Here is a 15,388-nt window from a genome sequence, read left to right on the forward strand (position 1 = left end):
TAATTTTATCATTTTTCCTTAGTCGTGTAAAATTGTCTGTAATACGATACTATAAATGTTTTTTCAGTATGACTGAAAACAGGTTTTAATCTAGTGGATTTTAATAGGTTTTAAAGCCATATTGGAATATATATTCTATGATTAGATTACAAATCAAGAAAAAATATTGAATTAATTGTAATTTTGCTGATATAAACCCCTAACACTTGTTATTAAAAATGACAAGTTACTTGGCATTAAGACCAGGATTTAAATTAAAATCAACATTACAAAATAATATATATATATATTCTTATAGATAGACACTATAGATTAGGATAAGAAAAAAACAATGAACCTGATCAGATTTAAACAAAAAAAAATAATTTAAAACATTAAAATCTTTCCATCAGTCATTAAAATTTGTGGAATATAGAATAAAAAAATATAATTTATTAACTAAGGAATAAGACAATGGCCGATAAATTAATGTACATTGTACATTCCCTGTGATAATACACATTATTAATTCTCTAGATTATTATTAGTGGTTGAAACGTTTAGACACTCAACTTAATTAACCAACCAATCAAAATTCAATACAAGGTCCTAAAAGTTGTTAAGCATGCACATAGGAAAACGTTATTGTAAAACTTTAGGGACTGTTGTAATAAACAATTGACTGATACTACTACTCCTGTGCCAATATAGAAGTTGTGCATTTAAATTAAAATTACTGACTGCTTTGCTCTTAGCATCTAGGGGGTTTATATTACGCTAGTTGCTTCGCCCCTAGCCTAAAACCACCCCAATACATACATAAACCTACTCTAAAAAGAATTACCCATTCGAACCAGCTATTTAAGAGATCTTTGGCTTCAGAAAAAAAGCTTACTACTTTATATTATAGGATAAATGGGGTAAGATGTGTTTAAGTAGTTGAAACCTATACTAGCAGATCATTTATTAATTCATAAAATAGCCAAAAACCAACCCAGCTCACCTAAAAAGAATAGGCCTTTTAATCAAGCCATTTATGAGATCGTTAGTAACACACAGATGAAAAAGTACAAGATGTATCCGCTAGCAACAAAAATATGAATTTTTTATCAATGTATCTCAACAATCTTGTATAGGATATGTTTTCAAAAGTGGGGACAGCGAAAAATTTTCTTAATAAACAAATTGCTTAGAGCGTATCTATATTTCTATCATAAAAGTAGTAAGGTTTATTTGTCTGTAGCTTAAGATTTCGTGATCTACTAATCCAAATAAGTTCCCTAATTTAGGAAAGATTCACATATGCCAAAGGATGGTTCATGATATTTTAATTTTAGATTTTTGCCATGGGATGGTTTTAGGCTAGTTTTCTTTCTGGTCATCTTCTTATCTTTCCTTTTCTGAGCCCCTAGATGCTAGGGGAGTAGCTGCTATTATTAGCAAAAATAATTTTTCTTAATATTTATTTCTATCCAAATTAAAAGATAAATACATATAACATATATATATATATACAGTATGACCCTCGAAAAAGTATTTTTATAGCATCTGCAGCCCTTATTTCTAAATGAATTATTAAAAATGTATATGTCCTTGTTCTCTATAGATTTCCACATAAGTAGATATAAAAATATTTTTTTTACCTCCATTAACACCGGAGGTTTTTAGAGCTAAAGTTTTGAAAAAGTGACTGAGGAAAAAGTAACTTTTAACATGAAACGACCTTTTAGCAAAAATATACATTTTTTAATAATTCATTGAGAAATAAGGGCTGCAGATGCTAAAAAATACTTTTTCGAGGGTCATACTGTATATATATAAGATTGTAAGAATCTTTTGGTTGCCAAAGGGAAGCTTTTCATGTTTCCTTGTTTGATTAGCTTATCCTATTGTATAAAGTTTTTTGTTTGTTTGTTGTACTTTAAGATCTCGCAAATGCAAAGGCATAGAAAGCTTTACATAGTTTCCAGAAGGTTTTAAGCCATTTCGTCTTTGGATGATTTAAGTCAAATTTGCTAGCCCTAACCCTTCCTCTTAATTCGTTTGCAGAGCCTTTAGATGCTAGGGGTGCAGTTGCTAGTGTGTATTATCCCAATTACTTGGTTGCTAACATGGACATCATTTATTGGTCATTAATTTCGTTTATCCAGTAGGAGGAGAGTGGTTGGGGTGAATGGTGTGTATGGGAGGTATCATTATTTAAGCCAGCTACAAATTTTATAATATAACAATCTAATGTAAGATCCAAGTTTTAAAAAATCTATTTTTTTAGGTATTCTGACAACGGAGTTACTGTTTCTGTAATCAACAACCCTGCAACAGCTGTCAACAACTCTGGAAACAACAACCATATTAACAACTCTACACCACATACTGCTGATATGTCAGGCATATAACTATAGAAAATTAATCACTTTAAAATTGCAGTTACACATTTTTTTGAAAACTTGAAAAATGGGGAGAGTATTTTTTTTTTCCATTTTACCACCCTTTATATTTATTCCCCCCACCTCCTTAAAAGTTTAAATGCTTAAACTTCCGTGATTTTTTTTTCCATTTTCCTTAGCTATAGTTATATTTTTAAAGGCTCTTGTCTTGATGCAATAAATAGTAGTACTAGTCATATAAATACCTCCAGAATACAGGTATAGATAGATACATACATACATAGTTAGATATATAGACAGATAGATAGATAGATATACATATAGATAGATAAACAGAAAGTTAGAAAGATATCAAGATGTATTTAGATAAAAAGACACATAGTTAGACAGATATACAGGTGGACATACAATAGAAAGCAAGCCTTAAAACAAAATAAAATGAGATACAGAATGTTCAAATATAAAATATCTTTTTATTTAGGTGAACAATTCTAATGGTCAGCCACAAAGAATGAGGAACATACCAACAGGAGGAGGAAGGAATTACTCCGCTGATAATGCTAATCATATCCGTTGGGAGGGCGGCAAAGTTGTTCATATACAAGATAATACTATAGAGAGGCAGCATACTAGAGGTATAAATATATAGATAGATAGATAAACAAGGATAACTATATTAGTTGGAAGGGAAGCAAAGTTGTTCATATACAAGATAATACTATAGAGAGGCAGCATACTAGAGGTATAAATATATAGATAGATAGTAAGATATTTAATTTTTTATAAAGAATTTTAATGTTAGAGGTAGATTTTAAATCTGCATCAAATTTTAAGGATTTTTGTTTATAAAATTCGTTTTTTGTATAATTCTTTATTTAAAAGCGCAAATACAATTTTAAGTTAATTAATTTCGACTTCCATGATAGGTGGATTGAAAACTACCTGCGCTCTAATTGGTTGAATGATGTACGACACTTAAGCTTCTCCAATCAGAGCGCAGATAGTTTTCAATCCACCAATCACAGATATCAAAATTAATTAACTTAAATTGTATTTCCGCTTTTAGATAAAGAATTTTACAAAAAACAAATTTTATAAAAATCCTTAAAATTTGAGATTTGCTTACATTTTTTTACCTCTAGGAGACATTGTGTCGCTTTGGTTTCTAGACCTCTTTACGCACCTTTAAACATACTACGTGTCTTATGATTACAGTGTAAAGCGCCCATACGCCAGATGGATATTGTATTACCCTACAGACAACAAACCCTTTGACTGCATGACCTTTTACTGTAAGTCCTAATTTTGTATGGTAATTAGTTGCTTCTGTTTATGAGCCAAGGCATTTCCCCCCCCACTCATACTATTGATAACGTCATGCGCATAAGTACCATTTTTAACCCTTACAGATCGGGGGGGGGGGGAGGTCATATTGACCCCCCCCCCTCTAGTTTTTTCAATGTCATTTTTTTGTAGGTCAGATAGAGAGTTGTGACTTCATGACTTTTTAAGTTTAGTAATTATACGTCGGCAAGAGTTGATTTTATTAGGATATCTGGTCTGTGTCGGTCGTGGTGTCCGGTCAAAGTCGGTTGGGTAGCACAAAAATTTTAAAAAAATTCTAAATAAATCTTAATTTCTACATTATGACTTTGTGTATAAGATAGAAACCTATTTTTTTTGGTAAATACTGACCTTATGTGAAAAGTGGTGTTATGACCATTTGACCGCAACCTGACCGACTTTATGACCGATTTTTGTCCGGCTTTTACTACAGACATATATCATGAATATTGTGGCTTCTATTACAGCTAGAGACCTATAATTTTTTTTGGTAAATCCTTGAGCAACAATAAACAGATAAAAATATAAATTGGTGCCGCCAACCGCGGTTTTACCGCCGAAAATGGCGGTTTCCGTTATTTGCCGTTTTTCGGCGATGATCAGAAAAAGTAATTTTTTTGTTATGAAAAATAAAAGTTCGCCCTAAAATTTTGTCATCCTAGCTGCAAAATTGGCCGCTCTACAGCTGTTTTAAAATTTAGCGGCTGGCCGCTAAAAAGCGGCCTGACTACTATGACTAGAAAAGGTAATTTTCTCTAAAAATACACATGAACCACCAGAAAAAAATTTTACGTCTTTATCTGTAACAGAAGCCGAGATAGAGGGGGGGGGGGGTCAATATGACCCCCCCCCCCCCGATCTATTAAGTTTGGAATTGGGGCCCGATCTGTAAGGGTTAACGTCTCTAGTATTCTTTTTTTTATAGGGATAGCAAGAGAGTTGAGAGAATCAAGATTAAGACAGTCAAAGCTTTACAAGTCAAACTGTGATATGAACAATTCAGGAGAATATTTTATTCATTTTGATAATATAATAATAGATGTAAAAGCTGATAAAATTGATTTTTGACAGATTGATAGATAGTCAAATATCTAATTAAAGAGAAATACAAAAAGGAAAACAAAGAGACAAACAAAGATACAGAAAAAGAGATATTCAAAAAGTCAAACAAAGCTATCAGTCAAAGATACAGATAAAGTAACAGACATGGTAACAGACTTAGAGATGGACAAAGAAGACAAAGATACAAACAAAGAGTCAGACAAAGAGATAAGTAAAAATATATGCAAAGAGACAAACAAAGAAATAGACAAAGAGACTGACAAAGAGACTGACAAAGAGATAGATAAAGATACATATAAAGAGACAGACAAAGAGTCATACAAAATGATAGACAGACAAAGAGATATACAAAATGAAAGTAACAGACAAAGTAACTGACAAAGAGACAGACAAAGTAACATAAAAAGAGACAGACAAAGAGACATAAGAGAGACAGACAAATTAACAAACAAAGGGAAAGGCAAAGAGTCTGCTTAAGTAACAGACAAAGTAACTGACAAAGAGATAGACAGAGAAACATACAAAGAGACAGACAAAGAGATAGACAATAAGACAGACAAAAAGATAATAAAGAGACAAAGAGTCTGCTTAAGTAACAGATAAAGATACAGACAAAGAAACAAACAAAGAGACAAACAAAGAGACAAATAAAGAGAAAGACAAAGAGACAGACAAAAATGACAGACAAAGAGACAGATAAAAAGACAGACAATTAGACAGTCAAATAGACAGACAAATAGACAAACAAAGATACAAATAAAGAGAAGGACAAAGAGATAGACAAAGACAGACAAATAAAGAGACACAGAATCATACAAAGAGACAATTAAAGAGACAGAAAAAGAGACAGACAAAGAGACAGACAAAGAAACAGACTAAGAGACAGACAAAGAGACAGACAAAGAAACAGACAAAGAAACAGACAAAGTAACATACAAAGAGACAGACAAAGAAACAGACAAAGTAACAGACAAAATGACTGACAAATAACAGACAAAGTAACAGACAAAGAGACTGACAATTAAGCAGACAAACGGACATTATTTAAAATATGGTTAATGACAAATTGCAAAATAAAGAAAGCTAGCAAACCCAATAAAATAAAATATGATTCAGATGGAGTAAATTGTTACGAAGGAGACATAAAGACCTCAAATAATATCAGCACAACCTGTATTAACCATTCTGACCGAACAACCTGTATAAATCACACTGAACGCTTCAGTAAAGTTATCAAAATAACACCAGGAAAAATACTTAATTTGAAGTGTAAGTTTACCCTATTAAGCTCATCTTAATTTTTTTGGCTCTGTTAGATCAGCATTTGCTTAATGGCCTAATTCTAAAGTAATTCTCTTATTTTCAAACTCTCATATGGAGCAAAGGAAAATGTCAAGATGATGAAGAAGATGAAATTTGTTGGAAAATTTTTATTATATTTAAAAATTTTCTCATAAAGATAAAACTCACTACAAAGATTCCATTAGTAACTCTTAATGGTAACTATTATTTATGGCTTCTCCCTTAGGTTTCAAAATAACAATCCTTTTTAAATAGAAATTAAAGTCTTACCCCAAAAAAAAACAACTTTAACTTGACATTAGTTAAGCTTGTCTACTTTTGTACTTGTCACCTGCCTGTCTTTGCAATATTGGGATCAATGTTTAACGTCTTCAGTTATAAAAAAGAAATATTTTTTTCATCCTTAATAATTTAAATATTTTCTACTAGACGAAGAGAACCCAAGTTATCATGTAGAAAATGAAGAACTATATTCCAAAACAATTGAACAAAAACTACAGGACATACAGGAAAAAAGATTGCTTTTATTTTAATTAAAATTCATAATGACTTTGATTTTTAGGGGGGGGGGGAGGAAGTTATGTCCCCCTTACCCCTACTTTGAACGTCCCTAAATATTGACTTGATGACTTTTTTAAAAACAAAGATGACAACATCCATAAAAACGGAGCATAGTGAGAACTGAATAATCATAATATAAATGTATAAGAGTCGAAGCAAAATTGTAAGTAAATTTGTTGAAAAACTGCTTAATACAGGATATTGTTTATGGACATACTTACATATTTAGGGCTTGATTTTAGGGTTGCTTTGCTTATAATATTGTATTTTGTCGTCCCAGGAATGAGTTTACCAAAACTCATATCATTCGGATAATTAGATTACAAAAAAAATTGTTGTTAAAAAAGGTAAAAAATAAACACGTTTAAAAAGGACGTACGGACATTCTGGTAGTGATTATAAAGTTGCTACGCTTTCTAAATCCAAAGGAATCACCGTGCCAAGTTTGAAATCGATAGGACAATTCTAACATGTCTAAAATAACGAAAAAAAACAATATTTTTGAATAATAAGACGAGTAAAATCAGTAAGATTTTACCAATGGATACTTTTACTCCAATCAACAGTACCAATGCAAACAAATGGAGGTCAAGTCAGCTAGTTGGAGGCCTGGAGGCTTCTAATAATGACCTTAGACCAAGGTATGCAGTATACATAGATGGATAGAAAGACATATAAACCGAGATAGATGGTAGGTAGATAATTAATGAAGGTCAAGTCAGTTAGTTAGAGGGATGGAGGCTTCTAGTAATGACCTTAGACCAAGGCATGCAGTATGCACAGGTCAGATAGTTAGAATGATTTATTAATTGTTAGTTAAATAAATAATGGAGGCCAAGTCAGTTAGTTAGAGGTATGGAGGCATCTAGTAATAACTTAGACCCAGGTATACATAATTCATAGATAGATAGACATAACTTCAAATAGAGATGTATTTTAGATAGATAGATAAATAATGGAGGTCTAGCCAGTTAGTTGGAGGGATGGAGGCTCCTAGGAATGACCTCAGACCAAGTTATACAGTAGACACAGATAGCCATCCATAGAAATGAGAGCAAGCGAAGATTCATACAAAATCTTTGGATAATTGAAATAGAATTCGTGGATATATTGACAGGGGAAGATTTGTAGTTAATTTAAGGTTGCTATTATGGACCTTATTAATTGGTCATAATAATCATTTAGTAGGAGAGGAGGGGATGGGTTAAGTTATAGGGGTGAGTTTCATTTTAGCCAGCTGGGAGAATAACTTTATTAGAGTACATGAAAATGTTGTCCAACATCATTGTAATTATATATCGATTCTTTGATAATAAAATAATAGAAAGGGCATGAGCTATATGATATTCTGTGGGGACCATGAGCTGACTTTCAAATTGGTCTTTGAATATCAACCAATAGCCTCGAAAATATAGCAGCAGCCAAGTCGCTACAAAAGAGCAGAAAGCAATTTGCTTGCAGACGAAAAAGTTCCCCACCACATGTGCCAGGTAGTTGTCCGGGGTAAACATATACATATACTTATCCATTTATTTTTGTAGGTTTGGAACAAGATTGACGTCAACGCTACGCCACCGCAGCTGTTCCTTCTCCACCCAGACAAGACCTAAAGTTGAAGAACATAGGGGAAGGTCCAAGCTGTCAAATTTCTCATTCAGGTAAACCTTTGCTTTATTTTAAGACAAAGAGCGATAAATTAATCATTCATTTATACTTAAGCTTCTGTCTGATTATAAATCAATATCAAAACTTTAAAAAAAACTATTAATTAAGATTTAACAGCCAAATAATGCGAAAGCTTTAATTTTCTGAAGTACTGAAGCTCAGTCAAGTAATATAATGTTAAAACTAAATATTTCTACAATCATTTAGAGTCACTTGAGAAAAGGAAGGGGGAGGGGGTATCGACTATCTAATTCACCTTCTCTGGACCTATGAAAAGCATAACTGCAAAGAAGAACCATATCAAGAAATTTTAAAAACTAACTAAATTTATAAACATTCTTATTTTAGAATTCGAAGTTCCTCAGTTTCGAGCTTTAGTTCATCATCCAGCAGCGACAGTTCACTAGGTAGATATGAGTTTTAAATATGTAGGACGAGTTCACTAGGTAGATATGAGTTTTAAATATGTAGGACGAGTTCACTAGGTAGATATGAGTTTAAAATATGTAGGACGAGTTCACTAGGTAGATATGAGTTTTAAATATGTAGGACGAGTTCACTAGGTAGATAAGAGTTTTAAATATGTAGGACAGTTCACTAGGTAGATATGAGCTTTAAATATGTAGGACGAGTTCACTAGGTAGATATGAGTTTTAAATATGTAGGACAGTTCACTAGGTAGATAAGAGTTTTAAATATGTAGGACGAGTTCACTAAGTAGATAAGAGTTTTAAATATGTAGGACGAGTTCACTAGGTAGATAAGAGTTTTAAATATGTAGGACGAGTTCACTAGGTAGATAAGAGTTTTAAATATGTAGGACAGTTTAGTAGGTAGATATGAGTTTTAAATTTGTAGGACGAGTTCACTAGGTAGATATGAGTTTTAAATATGTAGGACTAGTTCACTAGGTAGATATGAGTTTTAAATATGTAGGACAATTCTATCTCATGGCTTCTTTGTTTATAGCTTATATAGGGTACAGGTTAGCCCCAGAGGGTAAGGCACCGCAGGTATAGGCCCTGCAGGGTTAGGATCTCAAAAGGGGTAAAGCATCAAGACCCCCCCCCCCCTCCCACTTTAATTTCAATTTAATTTAGAAATTAGGGAAGAGGTTTTTTTTAGCATGTCTTTTTAAAAAGTCTTTACAATCAGCTGTCAAGCAACATTAGATAAATATAATGTATTTTGATACCACGGTTAGTTTTTTATTAAATGAATAAGTTAGGGTACAATGTTTGGCACTTTCGAAATAAGCAAATGATAATAACAAAGCCACAGAATACGATAATACCTTCAGAAAAATCGATGAAAATAGTTTTCATACTAAATTTTGTTTTTTTATATTTTTTTCTAAAATGTCATGACAGAAGATGCAAAATGTCGTCTTAGTTTTTTGAAAGGATTAATCTTCTCTGAAATCTAAATTATCAAAATATTTTTTTTGGTAAATGATTATACGATATATGTCAAACATTTTATCAGAAAGAAATATTTAAAATTGTGAAGTAGAAACCTGAATAATTTTTCTTGTGGAAATAGTTTTCTGCAAATGTTGATAAACATATGTCTGCTAGCATTAAGATGTTTGTACTGCCAATTCACGTTGGGTTTTATTTAAAGAATTTCTTAAAAATGTTTTTTTTTTACATTGTATACCAATAACGCAATATTTGCTATCAGAAAACCCCCGACTAAGACTCGCCTACGACCCGATCTTTTAGGATTGCTTTGTAATTTACATTTTTGAAAGTCTTTTAACAGTATACACAGCAAATTCTCTCTTTTTTAACTAACTTTCCGAATAATATACCTAAAGCATTTGAATTGACAAAGGCTATGCTTATATTTTTACCATTCAAGTTTATTTAATATTCTAATGAATAGCGCAACCCTCCAAGTTTATGACTACTTTTCATGAACATATGATCTAAGGAATAAGCTCTGACGCAATGTCATATAAGGATATTATAATATTCATTAAAAAAATTGTTATTTTAGCATATATGATACATTTTACAGTGTTTTGTGGCTCAAAAGAAAGACAATTAAAAATTATTTCATATTATATAGTTTAAATTACATAAGATAACCTAGAAATAGTAAAAAATTCCCTTTCTTTTTTTGTCGCAAAAGAGAATTCAACAAAGATTTTCATTAAAAAACACCTTAGTGTAAAAATTAAAAAGTTTAAACATGGTCACAAAAAGATTCAATTAGTTTATTAAATGTTTCATTTTCAACAAATGACGATTAATTTCTATTACAAAGAATAAAGTGTAAAAAGATATTCTCGTTTTAATTTTAAGCAACTTAAAATGCATTTTAATACCTTTTAATGATTTATTTTTTAAAACATCATTTTATAAAATGTTATTGATTTTTAAAGTTATATATTATAATGTTTTAAAATTTTGTTAACATTTTGTTTTAAATGTAGAAAATTGGTAATTCTAAACATTCAAAAAATGATTTTATTAAATTTTCATCACTTAAATTGCATGTTTGATGAAATTTTCAACTGATAATTCAAGAAAAATCGTTTAAGTTTTATTATATTTTACTTTGAAATGTTAAAAAAATATATTATTGTCAAAAATGTGGAAGTTATACTTTCCTCAAAAAAAGTCCTAAAACATGCAAATTAACACGTGTAATGAGATTTTTTTTCTTTCAGGTTTAATTTTAAGTAATTATTGATATTTTTTGTAAAAAGGATTTTATATAAAAAGTTTTAAAACTCGAGTTATGTAGTGGTTCTAAAAAAGGTTGCGAATTTATGCAATTTTCTTGCAAAAAAAATTTTCTAGGATTTTAAAAATAGCAAAGGGTGTTATTAGACGTACTTACAGATACAATTGCTAAGTCATTTTGGCCAAACACTAAAATAAAGTTTTGACATCTGAGGGTCCAGCCGTGATACATGTAAATTACTAAGTTTTTATCTAAAATCAATCTTAAATTCAGGTTCTGAGGAGTTTTGGAACCAATATAGACGACAACCCAGTAGGCATATTATTTACAGGTAGGAGCAATTAAAACAAGGATGACAATATCCATAAAAGCGAAGCTCTTAAATCAGAATGAAGGACAAACGAACAACTCTTGTATAGTGTCAGTACTTAATAACCAGAACATTAATTTGTAAGTCTAAGCGAAATTGTACATATATTTTAATAGTATATCGCACAAAAAATTTTAAATAAATGAAAAATCAGCATGTTTTAAATGGACACGGACATTCTGATAATGATTATAGAGTTGCTATGCTTTCTAAATCGTACCTAACTACTACAGGACAACTCTAACATGCCTAAATTAACGGAAGAACTATCTGTTCCGGACGGACGGACCTTCCCTAATTTTAGAAAAGCTTTGCTTTTAAAAAGACAATACATCGGGAAGGGAGGGGATATTGTTATGTAAATTAAACTAGCATCCAAAGTTTTAAAAGCAATGCTTTCTTATTCTTGAGCCTAAAAACTTTGGCGACTTTATGAGTCTTAATTGGGTTGTACAAACCTTCAATGTCAAATTATTTCAATTACAATTTTCATCTACAGAAGGGTCAATTTTGTTTACCATAATTTGCGGTCTATACTCTAAATCAATTTATCTAAATAATATTTAAGTATAACAAATAGAAAAAAATTATTTTAAAATAGAAAACTTTAAATAAAGAGCATTGAACAAAAGCCAATGCTAAAGTTCAAAGTGTTAAGTTTTCATGTATTTTTTTTTCTTTAAAAACAAGACATATACCTACAGTCTTTTCTTTTCTTTTTAGTGTAAAAATATTATGATGACCTTTTAAAGGTTCTTTTCACTTTGTGTCTTGCCTTTAGCCGCTTTGTAACTTTTAAACAAGGATGACATAATCCATTTTAAACGTATACCATCTATCTACAGATAATTCACTCCTATTTTCCGGAGTAGTGCAGCTACGTTATGTATTACTGTCTGAAAAATATCCTAATGCCACCCCAATGCATAAATCTAAAAAATAGCTTAAAACCATCCCAGGACCTATGTGAAGCTTTCCTAAAAAGGAAAACTCAATCAATTCAGTAGCTTCAGACAATAAACCTTACTTTACATTATAGGATGAATGTACAATCGGTCATTTAACTGCCATTATTATAATATCATTTGATAAATTGACTGTTAAATGACATGACAAATTACTCAAAAATTAAGATAGGTATTATTTACTGAAAAAGCTTCAATATGATTCTATTCAGTAATTTACTGACATCATCTATTATACAATCTATGTTATAAATAGTGTAAACTATCCTATTCATCGAAAAGATTTGCAATTTCAAAATATGTCTTAGAAATGAACTTTTAGACATACACATAGCAACATGTATTTACTCTAAAAAACATAGGCTGCTATAATGTAGTACTTTGTAGCTGTTTCTATAAAGCCGTAGAAATAGTTTCTTAAAAATTGTTAATTGGCAGGAATTGTAAATAAAATAAACTTTGATTAAATAGCCTATTTACCAATTACAATTCAACATTAAAACTTTGAAAATCAACATACAACAATGGATTCATTATCACTTGGATTTTTCACTATATAATTTATTCTAATAAAGTTAAACTTGTTGCTTGTTAGAATAACGATTTCCCCATTTACCCCATCCCATACCCTCCTTTTGGATGAACGAAATGACCAATAAGTTATGTACATGTTAGCAACCCAAATTGACGAAAATTTCATAATATCCATCTATATTTTAAACCCATTCATACAACCAATTTGGCATTGGCTGTATTTTCCTCTAATATCGACACCGTATAGACGTTCTGCCTTTTATCATACTAAAAAACCCCAGTGAAAGAGTATCTTTGCTAATAAAATAACTGTCTAGAATTAATAATTTCTTTAGTTTCTGAAAGAATGTTTGCTATATCTATCTTAATGGTGTTTTTTGAGAACACTTATTTTGGTATACATTCCCTAAAAAAGAATGAATTAATTTTGACATGATAACAACAACCAAACATCCAAAAACGTCTTCAATAGCGTTGCAGCTTACATACGCTAGCGTGTAATTTTTAGTGGCGTAGCTGCTCTTTAAATACGTAAGTCTGACAACATTAATGATTCTTTCTGAATGTGTATTTAGTAATTTATTGAATACTAGCGGCTACGCCCCTAGAGGCCAAGGGGCATTTGAGTAGACACCTGTCCATTTTATCAATTTATTTCTTCTAGGGGTTATTTGTCTTTGGTGGATTTGGTAGTATCCTCTCTTAAATAAAATAGTTGCAAACCTTCTTAATAAGACACATTAAAAAGGAGAACCATATCGGTTTAGTAGTTAGCGAGATCATTTGATACAGACAACCACCCTCTTGCTTTTTAAAATGATAGTATGTGAACGAACTGAGCAATAAATAAGGTTCATATTAGCCAGCTAAATTTATGACATTATTTCCCTGTCAATATATACACGTATATCCTATATCTAATCTTACATTTTACTTGGCTTATTAAGTTTTGGTGAAGTTTAGTGGAAATGCATTATCAGTTATTTCTAGCATAACTTAATTACACTAAATAACATAGGCATTTCAGGCTAGAGCAGCAAATAATGTGCTGTAATCCTGTATTCAAAAATGTTATAGTAATCACCTTTTTAAAGTTATAAGACCTCACACATTGAGCTGACCCTCATACTACAGAGGTCATATGTGTTATACTCATAGGTCAATAGAAGAACAGATCTATAGTATAGATGTATATACAGACAACTACCTCCCTTCCTCTTTCGTCTGCTTTTAAATTATTTTCTGCGACTTGGCTGTGTTAAATTGTTAATATAAGGGACACCATAGGTTGATTTTTAATGACCCAATGGAAAGGATGCACAAGGCGGTTGCGATGGGGAAATACAGTTATTTTTAACCCTTTCTCCCTCTAGTGTTTTACTCTAATAATAGAACTACGTTTAGAATGATGAATACAGAGCTATCCGAAGCTCTTTATAGTTCGTACTAGCGACTACGCCCCTAGAGGCCTTTAGGGGCACTTGCAGAGGGTAAAGTCGAATTTGAACCCAATTTATTGTTTTAGATTTAAAAAGAAAAAGTAAAAAAAAATTGGGGGGAAGGGGGTAGGAATTTTTTATGGGGGGGGGGAGATCCTTCGGTAAAAACATACAGACACACAAACAGACATCCTGTTACTTTAGTATAAGGATTAAAAATGATGTTATAATGTGACGTAATTTGAGATTTTTTTGTACAAAAGTTTTTAAATTTTTACCCTTTTTTATGGGCACTAGTTTTAAAGACTTTTAGCCGAAAAATCGCGAATTACATCGTTACTAATAACGGACTATTCTTACATGACGTCATTTTTTATAGACACTCTATTCTTCGCTTATAATATAGTTACAAGAATCTCCATGCCAAGTTTGAAATTGATTGGACAATTCTAACATGCTTAAAGTAGTAACAAAAGTAAACATAAAAAACTCTTTTAATTAAAATTTTAGGAGAAACTTAATTCTGAATCGACTTGAACGGCTGAAAGAGAGACAGCGTATACTTAAAACCAAGTGACTTTGACGAAAAAAAAATAATTTAAATATGTTTAATTATCTTCATGCTTTTTAAAGTTGAGAAAGCATGGATGAGAGTAATGTAGAGATAGGTAGATAGATAGAGATATAGAGAGAAGGAGAGAAAGTGAAACGCTCGTTTAGTGTTATTAGAGTAAAACATTAGAGGGAGAAAGGATTGAATAACTGAATCTCCCCATCGCAACCGCCTTGTGCAACCTTTCTATTGGGTCATTAAAAATCAACCAATATAGTGTCGCTTATATTAACACAGCCAAATAGCAGAAAATAATTTAGAAGCAGACGAAAGAGGTCTTTGAAAAAGGAAGGGAGGTAGTTGTCTGTATATACATCTATACTATAGATCTGTTATATTAACGAGGGTACAGACAAACATATAGAGTAGCTGCACAACTAAAAATGAAAGAGAGAGTTAAAATAACAGATGCACTTATGTCATATCATTTGCTAATGCTTAAATTCTGAGAAATCATGGATAGATAGATAGAT

The 15,388-nt window shown here is 31.2% G+C and overlaps 1 protein-coding gene across 1 annotated transcript in view; it reads left to right on the forward strand.

The window, feature by feature from the left end:
* The window catches only part of LOC145328859 (uncharacterized), a 98,302-nt gene that overhangs the window by 46,120 nt on the left and 36,794 nt on the right, over positions 1-15,388 (forward strand). Inside the window, exons 3-12 of the mRNA XM_080172767.1 lie at positions 2,252-2,367; positions 2,566-2,624; positions 2,848-3,001; positions 4,636-4,707; positions 5,883-6,018; positions 6,502-6,581; positions 7,147-7,276; positions 8,177-8,293; positions 8,649-8,707; positions 11,268-11,325. Coding sequence (XP_080028893.1) covers positions 2,252-2,367; positions 2,566-2,624; positions 2,848-3,001; positions 4,636-4,707; positions 5,883-6,018; positions 6,502-6,581; positions 7,147-7,276; positions 8,177-8,293; positions 8,649-8,707; positions 11,268-11,325 — 981 coding nt within the window. The remainder of the gene's footprint in view (positions 1-2,251; positions 2,368-2,565; positions 2,625-2,847; positions 3,002-4,635; positions 4,708-5,882; positions 6,019-6,501; positions 6,582-7,146; positions 7,277-8,176; positions 8,294-8,648; positions 8,708-11,267; positions 11,326-15,388) is intronic.

Source organism: Acartia tonsa, chromosome 9 (assembly GCF_053477335.1).
Source record: "Acartia tonsa isolate MP-2025a chromosome 9, ASM5347733v1, whole genome shotgun sequence".
Classification (NCBI taxonomy): domain Eukaryota; kingdom Metazoa; phylum Arthropoda; class Copepoda; order Calanoida; family Acartiidae; genus Acartia; species Acartia tonsa.